Below are 20,208 nucleotides of genomic sequence, written 5' to 3'. Positions count from 1 at the left end.
ACCCTCCCAGGATTTCCCACAGGTCCGTGGGCGTCTCCGGGCTTTGGAAGGCTCCCAGGAGCTCCCCCAGGGCCCAGGCTGCCCCCAGGTGCAGTTCCGGCCCCGAACCACCTCTGGGGTCTCAGGCAGCGCGGGCTTCCTCTGCTCCCTCAGAGAGGTCGTCGGGTTCTCAAGTTTTTCTCTCTAAATATTTAACGGGCAGTTTCTCTTTGCTTCTGTTTCTGGATTGATAAAGAGGAGAAAAAGGAGTTCGACCACAGAAAAGATAGTAATAGCGGACTGTATATCTGACTTTACTTTTTAAATTCCATCAAAGTTTGTGTTTGGTTGTTGTTTTTCTTCCTTTGATAGCGATCCCGTGAACTTCTCCTTGGGGGAAATGGCGCGTCCAAAGCCCGCCAAGCCCAGCCTGAGAGCTCTAGATTTGAGAGTAACATTTAAAACAAAACCTCGACAGATATAAACTCAAAGGAAGCCTTGCGTTCCTTAAGTCAAAGGTATCTGTTCTGATCGAAGCACTTGGTTTGCTGTTTGTAACCAGCACTAAGAGCAGAATTTTTAAACACAAAAATGGATAAAAGAAAAGCTAAATCGCGCGGTCCGCCGACTCCTATTCATTATCTCCAGCAGCATATGGGACCATTCTCCTACTTGTCCTCGCCCTTTCTTCCGCAGAAGCAAAAGCAACCAAGCCTGTCCCGCTTCATAGCAAACCCACTCTTTGTGCCGAGAGGTGCCTCTGCACCAATACTACTTCCTCCCTCTCCCGCCTCCTCCTTCACCCGCCCGCCTCCGACTTTCGCTCTGGGAACACCGCGGCTGGCGCCCTTTGCGCCGGCAAGTCAGTACAGAGATTGGGCGACGGTCCCTGAGCCTCCAGTTCTGCGTCTGTTTCAAGGCTCCTCCCTCCCGGTGAAAGACAGACTGCGGGGCGCCTGGAAACCGGTCCGAGGGCGCGCGAGGGAGAGGAGAGCTAGCGAGTTGAGGGATTGACACAAATGGTCAGGCGGCGGCGGAGGAGGAGGCGGCGGAGGCGCAGGGGGGAGCCGAGGCTGCTGGGCTGCCGAGAGTTGCGCGCTCTACCCGGCCGCCGCCACTAGCGCGGCGCCGCCAGCCGGGAGCCAGCTAGCCGAGGGCCAGGAAGGCGGGACGCGACCCCGGCGCGCCCGAGCCACCCGGGCTCTCCCCGCAGCCCGCGCTTCATGAATCGCAAGTTTCCGCGGCGGCGGCGGCTGCGGGACGCAGAGCGGGAGCCGGTGGAGAGGGCCGAGCACTGCTCGGGCTCGACGGAGGGCACCGGCGGGGAGGAGATCACCCCGGCCTCAGGGGAAGCAGCCGCCGGCCGCGCCACAGCCAGCCCCAGCCGAGAGGCGCCAAGAAAGGAGCCGAGAAAGTATGGCTGAGGAGGAGGCGCCTAAGAAGTCTCGGGCCGCCGCCGCCAGCGGCGCAAGCTGGGAACTTTGTGCCGGGACGCTCCGCACTGGACCGGTGGCGGAGGGGAGCGGGGACGTGGGCAGCCGCCGCCGTCCCCCCCGAGTTGACTCCGGGCGCTTGGCGCGCGGAGTGCTACTACTGATTTGGCTGCTGGAGGCTCCGCTGCTGCTGGGGGTCCGGGCGCAGGCGGCCGGCCAGGGGCCCGGGCCGGGGCAGCAGCCCCCGCCGCCTCAGCAGCAGCAGAGCGGGCAGCAGTACAACGGCGAGCGGGGCATCTCCATACCGGACCACGGCTACTGCCAGCCCATCTCCATCCCGCTGTGCACGGACATCGCGTACAACCAGACCATCATGCCCAACCTGCTGGGCCACACGAACCAGGAGGATGCGGGCCTCGAGGTGCACCAGTTCTACCCGCTAGTGAAGGTGCAGTGCTCCGCGGAGCTCAAGTTCTTCCTGTGCTCCATGTACGCGCCCGTGTGCACCGTGCTGGAGCAGGCTCTGCCGCCTTGCCGCTCCTTGTGCGAGCGCGCGCGCCAGGGCTGCGAGGCGCTCATGAACAAGTTCGGCTTCCAGTGGCCTGACACGCTCAAGTGCGAGAAGTTCCCGGTGCACGGCGCTGGCGAGCTGTGCGTGGGCCAGAACACGTCGGACAAGGGCACCCCGACGCCCTCGCTGCTGCCTGAGTTCTGGACCAGCAACCCACAGCACGGCGGCGGAGGGTACCGGGGGGGCGGCTTCGCGGGGGGCGCCGGCGCGTCGGAACGAGGCAAGTTCTCGTGCCCGCGCGCCCTCAAGGTGCCCTCCTACCTCAACTACCACTTCCTGGGGGAGAAGGACTGCGGCGCGCCCTGCGAGCCGACCAAGGTATACGGGCTTATGTATTTTGGGCCGGAGGAGCTGCGCTTCTCGCGCACCTGGATCGGCATCTGGTCAGTGCTATGCTGCGCCTCCACGCTCTTCACGGTGCTCACGTACCTGGTGGACATGCGGCGCTTCAGCTACCCGGAGCGGCCCATCATCTTCCTGTCGGGCTGCTACACGGCAGTGGCCGTGGCCTACATCGCCGGCTTCCTGCTGGAGGACCGGGTGGTGTGTAACGACAAATTCGCGGAGGACGGGGCGCGCACAGTGGCGCAGGGCACCAAGAAGGAGGGCTGCACCATCCTCTTCATGATGCTCTACTTCTTCAGCATGGCCAGCTCCATCTGGTGGGTGATCCTTTCGCTCACCTGGTTCCTGGCGGCCGGCATGAAGTGGGGCCACGAGGCCATCGAGGCCAACTCGCAGTATTTTCACCTGGCCGCCTGGGCCGTGCCGGCCATTAAGACCATCACCATCCTGGCGCTGGGCCAGGTGGACGGCGATGTGCTGAGCGGGGTGTGCTTCGTGGGGCTCAACAACGTGGACGCACTGCGCGGCTTCGTGCTGGCGCCACTCTTCGTGTACCTGTTCATCGGCACGTCCTTCCTACTGGCCGGCTTCGTGTCCCTCTTCCGCATTCGCACTATCATGAAACACGACGGCACCAAGACCGAGAAGCTGGAGAAGCTCATGGTGCGCATCGGCGTCTTCAGCGTGCTCTACACGGTGCCAGCCACTATCGTCATTGCCTGCTACTTCTACGAGCAGGCCTTCCGGGACCAGTGGGAGCGCAGCTGGGTGGCCCAGAGCTGCAAGAGCTATGCTATCCCCTGCCCCCACCTCCAGGCGGGCGGCGCCCCGCCGCACCCGCCCATGAGCCCTGACTTCACAGTCTTCATGATCAAGTATCTTATGACGCTGATCGTGGGCATCACGTCAGGCTTCTGGATCTGGTCCGGCAAGACCCTCAACTCCTGGAGGAAGTTCTACACTAGGCTCACCAATAGCAAACAGGGGGAGACCACCGTCTGAGACTGGGGACTCAGCCCATTCCCAGCCCTCAGCCTGGTCCCAGCCACCCCAAAATGCTGGCCCTATGGAATCCTTGCCAAGTCTGGCTACTCGAAGCTTTCTCAGTAGCCATTCACTTTCGCGGGCTCCTTTTAACAACAAGGCTCCTGCAAAAGCTCTGTCCCTGGGGGCAAAGGGACTCGAGGGCCCAACTGCCAGAGCAGGATGGACAGACCTCTCTTGCTCTGGTACCGGGACTGTACGCTTTTATGATTGTAAATAGCCTGTGTAAGATTTTTGTAAGTATATTTGTATTTAAATGACGACCGTTCACGGGTTTTTCTTTTACTTTCCTTTTTTGTTTTTGGTTTAAATTGTAATTATTTAGGGCGGTTTAACCATTTGAGACTTTTTCTTCTTGCCCTTTGCAGAGTACCGCAGAGAGAAAACCAGAGCTCACTGCTCGTTGCTTCTGTTGGTGCTGGCGCACCCCTCCCTGACGCGGGGTGGGGAGTGCTTGGGTTTGCACCGCCCGGATCACTTTCCTGCTCCTCTGTCTGCTCCCTCCCTCCCCATGCTTGCTGGGGTCTGGGCTCTTAAGGTACAGAACTCCACAAAGCTTGCAAGTCCGAGAGTGGAACCCCGCCCATCCCAAGTCAGCCCTTGTCCGGGGCCAGATTGCAAAGGCCTGTCCCTTAGACTATCCGAAGCTGAAATTTTCACTGTCCAGAACCTTACCCCTAGCTTCGAGGAGGCCCACGGATGTGGGCACTGGCAGCTGCAGCCTCCCTCGCTCTGGCCTCAAACGCCCAGACACTCCCTTCTTCCACCTAAGTTGGTTAGAGGGTGAGTGGGATAACCAATGCCAAACTTTTCTTAAGTCTAATTTTTGGTGGATGAGCTCATTTCATTCTCCAGCGTCTAAAACCTGGTATGGGTTCGCCCAGCGTCATGGAAAGATGTGGTTACTGAGATTTGGGAAGAGGCATGAATCTTTGTGTGGGTTGGGAGAGACTGAAGATGGGAGTTATAAAATGTTAATTCTAATTGCATACGGATGCCTGGCAACGTGCCTCTAGGATTGAGACAGCCTGCATAAAGATTTACCGTTCTGTAAAATGGAAATGTTAGGTCACCTGGAAAGCTTTGTTAAGGAGCTGATCTTTGCTTTCCTTAACAGGACAGCAAAACGGTAAACTGAATATGAAAACTTGAAGGAGATTTCAGTGTAATGGACGTCCTCAAAATGAAGTGCTACTTTCTTATTTTCAATCAAATAATAATTAGACATATATCAGAAACTTTAAAATGTAAAACTTGTACACTTTCAACATATTACTACGATTATTATTCAACAACACATTCTGAGGGAGAAACAATCCACATCACTAATAATAACCTGGTAAGATTCCAGGAGGTAAAGGAGGTGGAATAATTGATGGGATTAGCTCCTGAAATAAACAAAATATGGGCATGCATGCTAAAGGGAGAATGTGTGCAGGTCTGCTGCACTAAATCCTGTGTGCTCCTTTTTGGATTTACAGAAATGTGTCAAATGTAAATCTTTCAAAGCCATTTAAAAATATTCACTTTAGTTCTCTGTGAAAAAGACGAGAAAAGCAATCCTCCTGATGTATTGTTTTAAACTTTAAGAGTTTATCAAAATGCCGGTACTTAGGACCTAAATCTATCTATGTCTGTCATACCCTAAAATGACAATGGTCTTTGAATTTGGTATGCATTTATTCTGTTCATTATCACAAAATCATCTATATTTATAGAGGAATAGAAGTTTATATATATAATACCATATTTTTAATTTCACAAATAAAAAAATCAAAGTTTTGTACAAAATTATATGGTCTTTGTGCCTGAAAATAATAGAGCTGGAACTGTATGCGCTATGAACTACCTTTACATTTTATAGTGTCTATAGCCAATCCCACAGTATATAAATTCAGGAATTTCAACGAAAAAGTCTATCTTTAAACCTTCAGATCAGTCCTTCCAAAGAATTAACCGACTTGCATTGTAGTGATTGATGTTGTGAAGTCCCTAGGAAAGATCTGTTTCCATGACAGTAACAATATAGAACAGAAGTTTGCAAATTATTTCTTTACTCAAAGAAGATTATTAAAAAGAGAACTCTAATTTTATTACAGCTTTTTTTCTTTTAAAGGGTAAATTTACGTAACTTTCTATAATATGGAGGTTTATTTTTAAATCATCAACCATCATCTTTGTCACGATTTTTATGAAGTATTATCTTATACTTTCCATAATCTTGGATATTCCAAAACCATAAATAGGCAATCAATAAATGGTTAACTGCCTGTGTGTTTATAAGCATTTTAAGCAGCAGTTGGGTGTATAAGGCTGTTTTGTTGTTTGCTTCTGAAGATCCATTTTTATATTGTTCAAGGAACCTTCCCTAGAGGAATTATCTGGTTGGTCTACTCTTAGTTAGAATTAATGTAAGTGTATAATATGTAGACTGTATATATACATATGTCTATATCTCTCTATAAAATATACACATAAGTATACACATACTAATTTTTATAAAATTACAAAGTTTACTTATATATTTTACAATATGGAAATAAGGTTATGAGAAAAGGAGAATGCCAGATGGAAAACCTCAAAAACCTTTGGAAGACAAGTCTCTTATTCCTTTATACACTAAAAATATCTATATTAAATTTTCCCATGAAAACATTTTGTGATAAAATGACAAGGGGCTAAAATGAAGACCTTTAATAAAATAGAGTTACTTTCATGGTTATAAGGCAGTTGTCTTATAAGTCATCATCATTATTTATTTTAAGGCAAATGAAAAACTTAAATCTAATTGAAAATAGAGCATTCAGTTTTAATTAGCAAGGTGCAACTTTATGTTCTTTTTTTCTTTGTTACATTAATCTAATATAGTAGATATTGGAGAAGGTTTTATTGTGTAGGCACACAAAAAATAGCAATTCTTAGGCTAAATTAAAACAGGTCTTCTCACTAGATTATTCAACAAATAGTTTCTGGAAAAAAATTTTTAAGATTATTAGTCTCTATTCTAAGAATAAATACAAAGCATTCTTATTGTGGGTGTCCTTAAAATGATGTAACTATAAAATTCGATGCAGACAGGTTTTAAAATGCTGGATTTAAGTAATTTGAAAAGACATTTTTAAGCCACCAGCAGGCTTTGTTTTTACAAAACAACTTGTTTTAAATTGTGTAGCATATAGAAAGCCAGTGTATTCTTTTGTTTCTTTCAACAGTGATGGCAAAATAAGACTTGCCTGAAAAACCATAAAGCTACTGGGAATATGGTCCCATTAATATGCTGTTTCCATGACAAACCCTATTTTCAGATTATTTGGTTTGCCTATTTTATTTTTTTAAACCAGCTATCAATTGGAGTCAATTTTCCCCCTTACTGTGTGTGTGCTTGGTTCAGCTTTTGTAGTAAATATATACATAGTATGAAAGCTTTCTGATGCTCTTTAAAAAAAAAAAAAAAAGCCATTTTTTACTTAAACTTTCTGCGGGGGCAGAAAGTCATATTTTTAATCTAAAAGCCAGTTAGTGTCAAACATATGCAAAACAGCTGGACCGGATTTTTCAGTTAGTCTGAGGCACTCACTTGTTAGCCTGAGTTAACTGTCTTGGTTCTTTTGTCTCCACGGAGCACTGAAGCCTTCCGCTGTAGTTGCATCATTCCCAAACTCCAGCGTTGAACTAGGAAAGGAGAAGACAGTGAAGAGTTGATGGCCAATTAAAAAAAAAATTGCCTAAACCACAAACCATTTCAGGACTTGGGTGGCTTCAGATCACTTTCCCTGGTATCATGTTTCGATCTTGGTACATATTTTTTTTTTTAAAGATGCCATATTTTCAGTGTGTGTGTTTGTGTTCAACTTCAGCTACTCTTGCTTTTATTGCTTTATAATCCATCTTTTGGCTATAAACGATTTTACGCAATGTACATGCAATTAATTAAAACCAGTGTCATGACACTGGACGTCTCTGATACATTTCTGATTATAATGTTCTGTGTAACTGGAGCCTGAGAGATAATCAAAATGTGACTATTACATACATCTTGAGGTGGACACTGTAATATTGTCATTAAATACTTCACAGAAAAAAAAAAAATACTTCATGGAATATACTAACATCAAAGTCTTGCAGGATTAACCTGTAGGTGCCAAACTAAGATGTGGACTACATATAAGAGTTCTCCAGTTACATTACTAAAAAGGAATTGTGCTACCACCTTAAATTCAAGACTTTTAAGACCCTTACATTTGAAATGGGGTCTTACAAGGGAAGTGCCAAACAAGGTAAAATTAATTTTGGTGATTCCTAAGATTTATATCTATATTTTTGAACTGTTGGCAGATACCAATAGCCCCTAGAATTTGAGAAACATTACTTGAGCTTCATGACTCAGAATTCCCTAAAACTTTGGGGGCTTAAATATTTCTATTCACTTCGGTCATACCTTTGACAATGGATGTGTTAAACCATAACTATAGTGACAAAATAGCTTATTTGTAACCTGGTGATATAAAGACAGACTCTACACTAATATTCTTAAGTTTTATTGTGATCTGTAGTGACAAGTGTCTCTACTCCATTACAGAATCAACTTCCTGTTTAAATATAATAACACTTACATTGGGGATTTTTGTTTATAAGTTGATTTGGGACCCTAACAACGGATCAAGTAAAAGGATTTATCACAAATCTTTCTCATGTAATGGACAGGATTAAGTATAATCTATAAGTACATCCTACAATGAACATATAATAAATGTTCTGAAGGTTATCAGTTTTATAAGTCAAGCAGATTCTTAAAATTGTTTGAAAAAGTAAAATAACATTTTCCAATAGCAACTTCTCTAAATAAATCCTTTTATTTTAAGATAGTGATATTCTAAAGAGGTATATTTACCTCTTTAAATATTTTTGAGTGATAAAATTAAAATAATGCTGCATTTTCTAAAGGAATCATTAATACATTAGTTGAATGGCATATTTGTATAATTAATAATTCTAAAAGCGAAGTATTAGAATAACATTGATTTGCACATGTTATACATGCATGCTATTTTTTTAATGAAATTGACTTGCTGGAAAACAATAACTTAGGTTTTAAAATTTGTAGTATGCATATTTCATATAGAGACAATCTCAAGAAATTTTATTCACAATATAGACTTTCAAAACATGTTCTCAGGACTAGAGTGATTAACATGAAAATGAAACACTATTGCTGCTTTGAGATAGTTCTCTGTGGCCTGGATTTCTTTTCTTTCCTTTTTAAAATTCGAGTATCCTCTAATTTGTGGATATCTCCATGTTTCAGATCTCAAGACCTGTTTGAATTAAATTTGCAGGGGAATAACTGTAGGATCCCCCCATAGACAAAGTGTGGCCTTTATTTCCTTTCAAGTTGGCAGCGTGTCCTTGCTTAAAGGAAGCACTCAGAAAAAGATTGTTCTTTTGCCCTTGGAAATGCTCGTCTTCACAAACGCAGCAGCAAATACCTGGAAGTCATACAGGCTAGTTAAATGTATATTCCAAATGCCAAGTGCTACTTGATTGTTACAAAACAGAATTTTTTTTTCCTTTAAAAGTAGATTTAGAGACTATTCTTGACCTTATATTTCCAACTCTTGGAAAACACTTCCTAAAAGTTAACTTCAATAAATATTCTGTCAAAAACTCATAACTCAAACAGGGTAACCCACTGTTTAGGTTTGTCCAGGACTGAGGGGTTCCTTGGGATGTGGGATTTTCAGTGTAAAACCAGGGAAGTCCTGGGCAAACTGGAATGATGAATCATCCTATTCCATGGATTAAATTGAGCTTCCAAGATAGAGTAAAAGCTTTTGTAGTGGTCACTGGTCCAGCACTAAAAATATTCCACTGTAGTTTTCATCTCGTTCATTACCAGATGAAAAGCCAGTGAACAAGCCCTTTAAAACTGATCTTTTTTTTTTTTTTTTTTTTTGCGGTACGCGGGCCTCTCACTGTTGTGGCCTTTCCCATTGCGGAGCACAGGCTCCAGACGCGCAGGCTCAGTGGCCATGGCTCACGGGCCCAGCCGCTCCGCGGCATGTGGGATCTTCCCGGACCCGGGGCACGAACCTGTGTCCCCTGCATCGGCAGGCAGACTCTCAACCACTGCGCCACCAGGGAAGCCCTGTAACTGATCTTGACAGTGAGTACCAATCACCAGAAGCTGAGTGCAACATGAAGGTATAATGGAATAAATCACATTGATATCTTGGCCGTTCTGTCTTCTGCCTCCTGAAGAAATGAGGCATAGATACAGGAACCTAAGTGGCCACTGAGCCCTGTTCTTGCTGCTTATGAAACCAGGTCAAGTAGCTATTTTTATGGAAGACTCTCAAAAGTATTCCTTTGGAATAAAATGCATTTTTTTAAATTGATGTTAAGGTTTATCAGATTGTAAGGAACTGTTAGGTTTTTGCCTATGTTTAGATCTCTTTTATTTCTCTGTCAGAACAGTCCACTGTAATGAGATTACAAACTCAAGCAGGGTTTATCCCTAATGACTATACATCAGCACTTAATTGTCATACTTTTTCTCAGAGGTAAGTAGGTTTACCATGCATGTTTTCCCCAAAATGAAAAGTTGTATCTACAGGAAGGAAAAAGAAGTAAACAAACTTAAAATTCTACAGTGATTATTGGGATTTGTAGGATGTAGGGTGTGGACCAAGCAATCCATGGCATTCACATTTCTATTTGCATGAAACTCTTCAATTAGAATTGGTCCACCCCTTTTAATTAATTTATTTATTTTTTAAAAAGATTATACAATTTTATTGTAAAAAAAGTAAACTTCCATTTACAAATTCCAAGTACTTATCAAATATTACTATTTGAGTTATAGCAGAAGCCAGTTAGTTAAAGATACAGATTCTGGACTCAGTCTCAGACTTTGAAAACTGATGCTCTAGGCCATTTCATTTCCAAAATCTTATCATTGGATAAATTCTGTTGTAATCAATGACTTCTCCATTTTACTTCTTTTTCACTTATAGGTACATTTTAGTAAAGTAAAACATATAAAGAAAAGTATACTCATATAAAGTGTGTATTTGATCAAATTTCACAAAGTAACACAATTTTAAAAACATGACCCACATAAGTAAATTGAACATAACCAGTATCCTTCTCATGTACTTTCCTGAGCACTACTAACCCTCTCCAAAGACAGTCTCTATCCTTATATCATCAAGTAGTTCTGCCTATCTGGAATATCATATACATAGAATCTTGTAGTATGTGTTCTTTTTTATCTGGCTTCTTTTACTCAATATTATGTTTCTGAAAGTCATCTATACTGTTGAATTTGTCAATACTTTGTTCATTTTCATTACTGTATAATATTTCTTTGTATATATATTCCACATATTTTTCTTTTTTTTAAAACATATTTATTGGAGTATAATTGCTTTACAATGGTGTGTTAGTTTCTGCTTTATAATGAAGTGAATCCGCTATACATATATATATATATTCCCATATCTCCTCCCTCTTGCATCTCCCTCCCATCCTCCCTATTCCCACCCCTCTAGGTAGTCACAAAGCACCAAGCTGATCTCCCTGTGCTATGCAGCTGCTTCCCACTAGCTATCTATTTTACATTTGGTAGTGTATATATGTCCATATATACACTACCACTCTAACTTTGTCCCAGCTTACCCTTCCCCTTTCCCGTGTCCTCAAGTCCATTCTCTACTTCTGCATCTTTATTCCTGTCCTGCCCCTAGGTTCTTCAGAACCATTTTTTTTTTCTTTTTAGATTCCATATAGATGTGTTAGCACACGGTATTTGTTTTTCTCTTTCTGACTTATTTCACTCTGTATGGAAGACTCTAGGTCCATCCACCTCACTACAAATAACTCAATTTCGTTTCTTTTTATGGCTGAGTAATATTCCATTGTATGCATGTGCCACATCTTCTTTATCCATTCATCTGTTGATGGACATTTACGTTGCTTCCATGTCCTGGCTATTGTAAATAGAGCTGCAATGAACATTGTGGTACATGACTCTCTTTGAATTATGGTTTTCTCAGGGTAGGGTATATGCCCAGTAGTGGGATTGCTGGGTCATATGGTAGCTCTATTTGTAGTTTTCTAAGGCACCTCCATACTGTTCTCCATAGGGTCCACCCCTTTTTATATTGACTTCATCCTTCTTGTCATCCTTCTGATTCATCCATTCCTCTCAATCTTCTTATAAATGCACATAAAATTTCACTGCCTTTGTTGTTGAAACAAAACACTATTCTTACTATCTTTTAATTAAACTCGAGGTAAAGAAATAAAAAAGATGGGCAGATAAAGTAGTTATTTCAGGAGATACGTACACATTAGACTCTAAAGCCTTGGTTCTCAATAGGGAGCAATTTTGGCCCCAGGAGACATGTGGCAATATCTGCACACATTTTTGGTTGTCATGACTGGGGGTGGGTGGGTTTCTACAGGCATCTAGTGAGTAGAGGCCAGGGAGGCTACAAACCATTTCACAATGCACGCAGGACAGCCCCTGACAAAGAATTATCTTATTCAAAGTGCCAGAGTTGAGAAACGCTGCTCTAAAGGAATATTTAAAATTGTGAGTACACATTTTTAAATAATGAAACATATTAAATTTATAAAATAGGATTGAGAAAAATATGGATTTACTCATGCCTACAGCATGGACTTTACTTTTGACCCGCAAAGTTTGTCTTACATTGATGAATAGCCTGATGATATTGCATTGTAGTCAATGTCTTCATCTGCTTGAGCTGCTATAACAAAAATACCATGGACTGGGTGGCTTAAACAACAGACATTTATTTCTCATAGTTCTGGGGTCTGGGAAGTCCAAGATCAAGGTGCCACCAGATTCAGTCATAAGTATGAGACCCTACCTCCAAATACCTATACATTGGGGATTAGGATTTCAACATATGAATTTGGGGGGGAAGCAAACATTCAGCCCATAACAGTCAACAAAATAAATCTGCTTTCATTACTTAAATCTAGACAAGGACAGACAGTATCATAATTTCAGTGGAAAAAATCTGTAAATTACATTAAATAAGCTTATTGAAAAAAATCTCTTTCAAGTGTTAGCACTATGCTGTTACACTTCATATTCCACATTTCCATTTTCTTTACACATGTCCCTGCATCATTGAAGGTGTTACGATACAGAGGAAGAACTAGACCCGGAAGGCAGAAAACCTGGGCTGCAGTCTGGACTGGCCTAAGCACGTTAAGGTACCTTGGGTGAGTCCGACTCACAAGATTTCATGAGTCAAATGGAGACACTAATGAAATAATAGACATGAAAACCCTTTTGTAAACAGTGAAGCTCTGTACAAACGCAAGGGGTTTTCATTATCACTCACATTGAGCTAATTAAGGAGGAGACTGAGACATCTTGAAGGCTCTTTCTCAGCTTTGACTACTCCCCTCCCCCACTTTTGGAAAAGGATGTTCCAGTCACTGAAGGGACCCAACGTGATGTGGGCCTTTCTGCAGTTTTCCCAGCCCCTGTCCTCTGGCTTTGTCACTACACTTGGGTTCTCCCGGACATACATAGGATTTTTCCCAGTTTTTATGAGACTCTGGTTAAATTTAGGATAAACCAGTCTGCAGTGCAGCAACTGCATTATTTGACTGGGCTTGCGTCCTCATAAGGAGAAAGAGGGTCTTGTTTGAGAGGGCTGGTCTGGGGCAAGAATTCTGCTCCAGGAGTGTTTCAAGGTCAGAAGTGTAAGAGGGCTAAGAATATGTTCTAGGTCCAAATGTGACAAATTCACAGGCAGACACTCAATTGAGAGCCCTCACAGAGTGACACAAGTGCCTCAGGAACTGTCCATTTGTTCATTAATGAAGCTGGGGTAGATGTGAGAAGCAGCTTGGGATGGGATGCTTTGTGTCCTGAAGGCAGACAGATTGGGGTCATTTGGCACTGGAAGAGGTGAAAAAAGAAAGGGATATAATGAAAACCAAAGTCAGCTAATCTTTCTTGGAGCTAGCTCTCATGGGAGTCAGTAAAGTGTTAGCTGAATGGACACATCTCTCAAATAGGGCCATAATCCTGGATTGGAAATATGACCTTTCATCTTCCTCTTTTTCAAAAAAAAAAATCAATTTCAAGGTAATAGGGACTTGGACGCAAAGAAGTTTAATGTCATCTTGGAAAGAATTTTGGATTTGCAAGACGTGGTTTGAATCTCAACGAGCTCTTAGCCTCAGATCCATTCATCTGAAATGGTGATACTAACAACTTTTTACTAATTCATATGGTTGTTGGGAGGATTAAAGAAATACAGTATATAATGGCATTTTTAGCACTAGAGAGTCATCTACAGATCTTCGTCTTCCTCCCCTCACTGTATATTTCTTTTCTCTCTTCCTCTTCTACCTAACATTCTCCCCTACCCTGCTTCCTCTCCTTGCTCTTCTCACCCATATGCCCTCCCCTTCCCTTCCTCCTCCTCCAACTCACCATTATCGCTGATGGAAATTGAAAATGCAAACTAATGCCATATTGTTCCTGCATCCTCTTTTCAGGCTAAGGATGTTTTACAAGACTTATTCAGATAAAGATTAAGTTCGTGGGCAATCTTAAGGTTAAATGACACAAATAATGTTCTGTATATTAGTGATATTGCTCTTAAAGCATAAGTGCATTTCTATGCATTCATGCCCACCTTGGGATACACTGTTTCAAATTCAATTTCTTTATGGCTGCTAACAATTCTGACCTATCTGGTAGGTTGTACACTTGGGTAACATGGCAGCAGTTCTTCAAGGCTACTCTAAATCATGACCAGGAAGAGAATCATAATTTCCTTTCAGAAATAAACTCTTCTACAGACTGATAACTAACTGAAGAATTGCGAGTCCTTTGTTTGTCCTGTTGACTATATTGCCAAAGGGAGCTTGTTCAATAGTGTTATGAAAATGCTCCTTTGATACTATTGGAACATACTGAATATATTTTGATGCTTGAAGTGTAGCAGGGTTGAGGGCTTATATAAAAGCAGTTGATTGGTCATTTCTTTATTTCCTTGTATAGAAGGCAGCTAGCCATTTTGGTGCCTTGGTGACGCCTGAGGATCTAGTATATCAGTTTTTCTATTGCTGCTGTAACAAATTACCACAAACTTGAAAAACACAAATTTACTGTCTTACAATTCCGTAAGTCAGAGTATGACATCGGTGTCACTGGGCTAAAATCAAGGTCTTGCACGGCTATGTTTCCTTCAGTAGGCTCTAGGGGAAAATCGGTTTTCCTGCCTTTTCCACTTCTAGAGGCTGCTCCCCATGGCTCTTGGGCCCCTTACCCCATACTCAAACCAGCAACATGGATCAGGTCTTTTTTTCTCACTGTCTGATTCTCTCCAGCTGGGACGGGTCCCCTGCTTTCAAGGACACATGATTAGATCAATGCAGGACAGTGCTCCAAGAATTAGAGCGTGGACATTTTGAGGGGATCATTTTTCTACCTGCCACATTTATGTTTAGCTGTTGGAAATAGCTGGAGGATCTTTTTTTTTTTTTTTTTTAAGAAGTATTCCCATCACATTCTCATTCTTTACAATTCCATTTTTTAGAAACTGGCTTCCTGAATTTCTTCTGTTCTCCATTTTGTTCTCTCAAAGTATGTTTCTGTCAACGGTCAATTCCTCATTGATTTCCCCTCTCCCTTCACCCCATTTTCTGTTAAGTGGTCTGCACATCGGTCCTAATCCTCTAACTCTACCAGATTTCTTTATATTCCAGATGTCATCTTTCTTCTTCTTTCTGCTACAGATCCTCTTCTTTGCTACCCACCCTATATGTCTTTTCAATACATTTCTCTCTAGATTCATGGTGTGTGTCTGTCCCAGAAATAGGTCAGAAAGAGACAGTGATTGACTAATGTCGAACATTTTCTTCCAAGTGAAGAATAATATAATCCCACTATTTTTTAAATTACAAGTGATATAACTCTATGGTTTCCATCAGAAACACACCTGTCAAGTGACTGTATTTTTGCCCTTCGGTGAAGGGCTGGATGTGAGAAATAGTTTACCTAGTTAACCTCATCTCTGATTTATTCGATCTGTATTTCTAGCTGTGACTATAGATTTTAATTCTTTATGAAGTTATCACCATGTTCATAGAGAAAATTTTTTCTCATCATCTTTAAACACTTTGTTGAAAAAGAAAAATCTCAATTGCCTGGGTTGCATTTTATACAAATTCAGGTAATGAGTACGCCTGTCCTAGTTTAAAGTGTTATGTTGACATTTTTGGAGAAGAAATTTTTCTAGCATTACAAATGCATCCTTAAAAATGTTCTCTAAAATGTAATTTTTAGTCTATGTTAGAAACCAACTGCAAGATTTTTTTTCTGTCTAGACTGTTATGGCTAAAAGTACATATTTTCCTCCTATATATATATATATATACACATATATATATGCTAAAAGTACATATTTTCCTCCCATATAAATATGTCTGAAAAAATATGCCTTTTTCAGCAACTTATTTAAGAAGAAGGATTTCAAATGTTCACAGCTATCCCCAAATATGCATTATTTGCAAGCATCTGAATTTGCAGGGATTATATAGAGAGAATTTCTAGAAATCAGTAATGAGTTAGCATATACGAAGTTATCATCAAATACCTCTATCATATATTCTCTTTTAAAATTTACACCATTCATCCTCTCTATAACTTTTTTTTCCCAAGTAGGGATAATTTTCAGTAACAGACCAAAGCTCATTTGAATGCAGTAATGGTTCTATAAATAAAGATGTTTTTAATAATATACAGCTTCATTAGAGTCAAGTTGAATTTATATAGGAGGTATAGGGTGTGTTTGAAGATCTCAGATAAAGCAAGTTATAGTGAAAACTCATTCAATGCTAACTAAAAAAAAAACATATGACCCTCGAAATATATTTATCGGAGGTGGCAATGGATTACGAGGAATTCTTAAAACTGAGTGTAGAGTAGAATCACTTGAGGAGCTTATTAAGTATGAGGATTTCTGGCCTCATTTTAAGAGACTCTGATTCTGTTTGCCGGGGCGAGGATGGGGTTCAGAAAGTTCCATTCCGGTGTTTCTGACGCTGGTGGTTTTTGAGGCGTTTTTTGAAACACTGGGTTAGGTAAAGTTAAGGAAGTGAGTAAAGGACCAATAGTGCTCAGCCCAGGAAGAGAAATGGCTTAAAGAAGGAACACAATAGCAGACCCAAGTAGAGACAGTGGGACCTTGGATGGAACCGGTCACCACAAAAACAGAAGTGGCAGTGCCAGTAGGACCCTCTCTCTGGTCCACCAGCCTTTCCTCAGTTTTTGATAGGGACAACTGATGTTTCTCAAGCTTGTATGAAGGGTTTAGCAAACACAACTTCAAGACAAGCCCCTAGCCCTTCTTCCTATCTACAAACCTCCTTTTATAAAGACAGTGTGGAAACTTCACTGGACTCAGAGCCTGAAAAGTATAAGAACTAGCTTTTTAGAACTCTCAGTAGGGAGTCGACCTATCCTGCCTGTCTTTATCCCTAAAGATCTAAATTAAGAACAGCCAGGTGTCAGCCTGGTGTGCCCAATGGGCCCTTCGCCAAGGCCAGGTCTAAAATTCTTTTAAGTTTTTAAAAAAGGATAGGGCTCGGGCTTCCCTGGTGGCGCAGTGGTGGAGAGTCCACCTGCCGATGCAGGGGACACGGGTTCGTGCCCCAGTCCAGGAGGATCCCACATGCTGCGGATCGGCTGGGCCCGTGAGCCATGGCTGCTGAGCCTGCGCGTCCGGAGCCCGTGCTCCACAATGGGAGAGGCCACAACAGTGAGAGGCCCACGTACCGCAAAAAAAAAAAAAAAAAAAAAAGAGGATAGGGCTCTAATTCCATAACTAGAGGTTAACTTAGAGGTATCCTTATAGTTAGAAGACTCTCAGAGTCCAATCAGTTCACTGATCACGAGGTAGGAAAGGAGAAGTGTATAGATTCTCTCTTGCTTACATACAGCATCTGACAGCGACACAAAGAAGGAAACAGTGCAGCAGGTGGAGGATTGATGGGCAGGCAGAGGAGGGATTTCAAAAGGTTCTGGTTCCCCCCAGGCTGGGCCTCTTCGCTTTCAGCAGGGCAGCCATTGGCAGAAGCTGAGCATGGAGGTCTCTCAGGCAACTCAGCTTCCCATCCGTTCTCATTTTGTTTGTTTAGGTTTTTAGTACAACTGACGTCTTAGAAGGCCCTTCCTTTCCAGGGAATTCACTAATCAAGGTAATACTCTATTCGTTTCCATAAACAAAGCCTTATGAAAGAGCAATTCATTCATTAACTAAGAAATGTGATCATTTGCACTGTTGTACTCAAGTGCTTCAAAGCACCATTGTTGTTCACATCAATTAATCTAGGTAACTGGGAAATGTGAGTAACACAGGACTAAAATATATTCCAACTGATTTTACAAGACTTAAAGAAAGACCAAAAAAAACCCTTAAGATATCTAAACTCATGTTGTCTTAAGCATGTTAAGAACTTGCTTCATAGGGAAGAATAATCACAGTTACAGAGGAGAGGACGGCCACTTCATTTTAGAATGAAGTAATTTTACTCCATAGAACTTACTGGAGCTTGGAAAGTTTCAAGTAGCTTCTTCCTTTGTGCTAGGAATATACTGGGAAGAAATACCTCCTCCAGGAAGGGTGAATGCCACGTTAGCATCGAGCTAGGGAATATGGGAAACAATATTTAAATTTTATTTCCTTATTTATTTATATTTTCTTTTGGCTCACTGGGTTTGTGCCCGGACTTTTCTCTAGTTGTGACAAGCAGGGGCTACTCTTTGTTGCGGTGCGCGGGCTTCTCATTGTCATGGTTTCTCTTGTTGCGGAGCACAGGCTCTAGGCGTGTGGGCTTCAGTAGTTGTGGTGCGTGGGCTCAGTAGTTGTGGGCTTAGTTGCTCCGTGGCATATGGGATCTTCCTGGAGCAGGAATTGAACCCATGTCCCCTGCATTGGCAGGCGGATGCTTAACCACTGTGCCACCAGGGAAGCCCCCGGAAATTTTTTGATGAACATTTTTATTATTAAAATGTTTTTGTGGTCTAAGATGGATATTAAATTTCAAAAATAAATATTAGATCTAATTAATTACCTATACATAGTCTTAATACTTGATTCAAGGGACAGCTCATGACTAAGACGAAAAAAAAGAGTCATTAAACAGCCATCCTTTCCAAATAACAAATTGTATACATTTCAAGGGTACATGTGGTTATGAGGTTTTTAAAGAAACTTACAACAGAAAGTGCCTGAATAAATAGAGATGGTTAAAGTGATCATCGATTAAAGACTTTTACAGGAAAATAAAATTGATCTGTCTCCTACACATTCCACCTGCTCCAACTAATTCTTCCAGTCTTTTTCTATTGAGATGTAATTCACATACCATAAAATTTACCCTTTTAAAAAGTATAAAGTTCAGTGGATTTTGGTATTTCTCAAAGTTATACAACCTCAATTTTGCCTCTTTCCATATTTTGAAATTGATTCAATGGTAAAAAAGGAAGGAAGTTCATGATAGTTTTCATACCTCAAAATAAACTGAAAAAGGAAAGTGACTCTAGAACTAGTTCATAGCTTACTTATTTCTTTATATATAACTCTATTAATAAAATGATGCATATAGCTTATCAAAATGTATATTAAAACATAAATGTAGAAAAATATAAAACATTACTATCCAATAATAGAACTTACTATATTGGGTGAGTAGAAACTTTTAATATGCAATGGGTGTATTATAAGGTTTTGTACACTCACCGGAGGAGGATTAAATTTTTGTCTTTGACCTTCCTAGGAGCCAGAGTAAAGTGATAAACTGTAAAATTCATAATGCTCATACAGTTAAAAACAAGATAGAATCCATTACTGACTACCATAGAGTCATTATCTATTCTCGGCATGAGCCCTCCAATGTCAAGGAGATGCTGAATCCTGATGCAGTCCCTCCCGTTGCTGACTATTCCAGATGGCAGAAGAGCTAACACCTGCCTCTAAGTTCCTTCTGCCCAGCAAGGCCTTATCTACACTCTCTCTTTGTCCTGCCCTCCTTTTCCGCTGAGGAAATTCAAACAGCAGTCTTCAAGGCCAAAGTCATATGTGATTTTTTTCTTGGTAGGTCCTTAATACCCCCAGACAGAATTAATTTTCCTTTATGGACGTGATTCGTTTCGGTGTTGGTCTTCCCCGGTGGACAGTGATGGGCTTCACAGGAGGGAAGTGTCTTCATTTTCACATCCCCAGTGCCTGGCACAAAGCAGGTACTCAGCAAAGGGTGGTGTGTCAGGTTGATTTTGTCAGTCACTCCTGACTTCTCACCCTGCCGTGGATGCACGTTGGTTTGTCACTGTCCCTCTTTAGAAGTGATCCCAGAATGAAAAAAACGTTTTCCAGATTTTAGCCCTTCGGCGTACAGAGTGCCCATCGGCTCTGGAAACCAGGTTTTCCTCAGCTTTCACTTTCTAATCTAAATGCAAGCCTTTATTTGTATCCCTGATAAATGTAATCTTGTTTCCTGCAGGAAAAGATAACTTTATCTTGCCAGACCAAAACGAAAAATCTCAGTTTTAATTCTGTCATCTGTCACATCTACTCTATCAACCAGTTTGATGTCATCTGTGTATGGGAGGATAATGTGAAATATGTGCACTAGCCTTTTGAATGCAATTGTGTATTTAGTGCCAAAGAAAAAAATATCCAGTATGTCTAATTATTTATTGGGAAGTTTTTATTCTTCTAATTCAAGATTCTAAAAAACTACATTCCTCTCTCCCTCCACCCATCACCAAAGCTT

General features: G+C 41.9%; 2 protein-coding genes across 3 annotated transcripts in view; one reads left to right on the top strand and one right to left on the bottom strand.

The window, feature by feature from the left end:
* Window positions 1-20,208, bottom strand: part of MTERF1 (mitochondrial transcription termination factor 1) — a 603,361-nt gene that overhangs the window by 100,526 nt on the left and 482,627 nt on the right. For both annotated transcript variants that reach the window (XR_012333983.1, XR_012333984.1), the window contains one exon: window positions 6,950-7,044. The gene's annotated coding sequence lies outside the window, so the exon portion shown is untranslated. The remainder of the gene's footprint in view (window positions 1-6,949; window positions 7,045-20,208) is intronic.
* FZD1 (frizzled class receptor 1) lies at window positions 871-5,642 on the top strand. Its single transcript, XM_004329807.4, has one exon. It carries the CDS (start codon window positions 1,396-1,398, stop codon window positions 3,328-3,330), a length of 1,935 nt encoding a protein of 644 aa, XP_004329855.3. The 5' UTR covers window positions 871-1,395; the 3' UTR covers window positions 3,331-5,642.

Source organism: Tursiops truncatus, chromosome 9, assembly GCF_011762595.2.
Source record: "Tursiops truncatus isolate mTurTru1 chromosome 9, mTurTru1.mat.Y, whole genome shotgun sequence".
Classification (NCBI taxonomy): Eukaryota; Metazoa; Chordata; class Mammalia; order Artiodactyla; family Delphinidae; genus Tursiops; species Tursiops truncatus.
The sequence above is the reverse complement of the archived record's forward strand: the minus strand, read 5'-3'. Positions and strand labels throughout refer to the sequence as shown.

Excerpts from the sequence above, each read along its gene's own strand:
- FZD1 (XM_004329807.4), top strand. The coding sequence starts at position 1,396 with ATGGCTGAGGAGGAGGCGCCTAAGAAGTCTCGGGCCGCCGCCGCCAGC.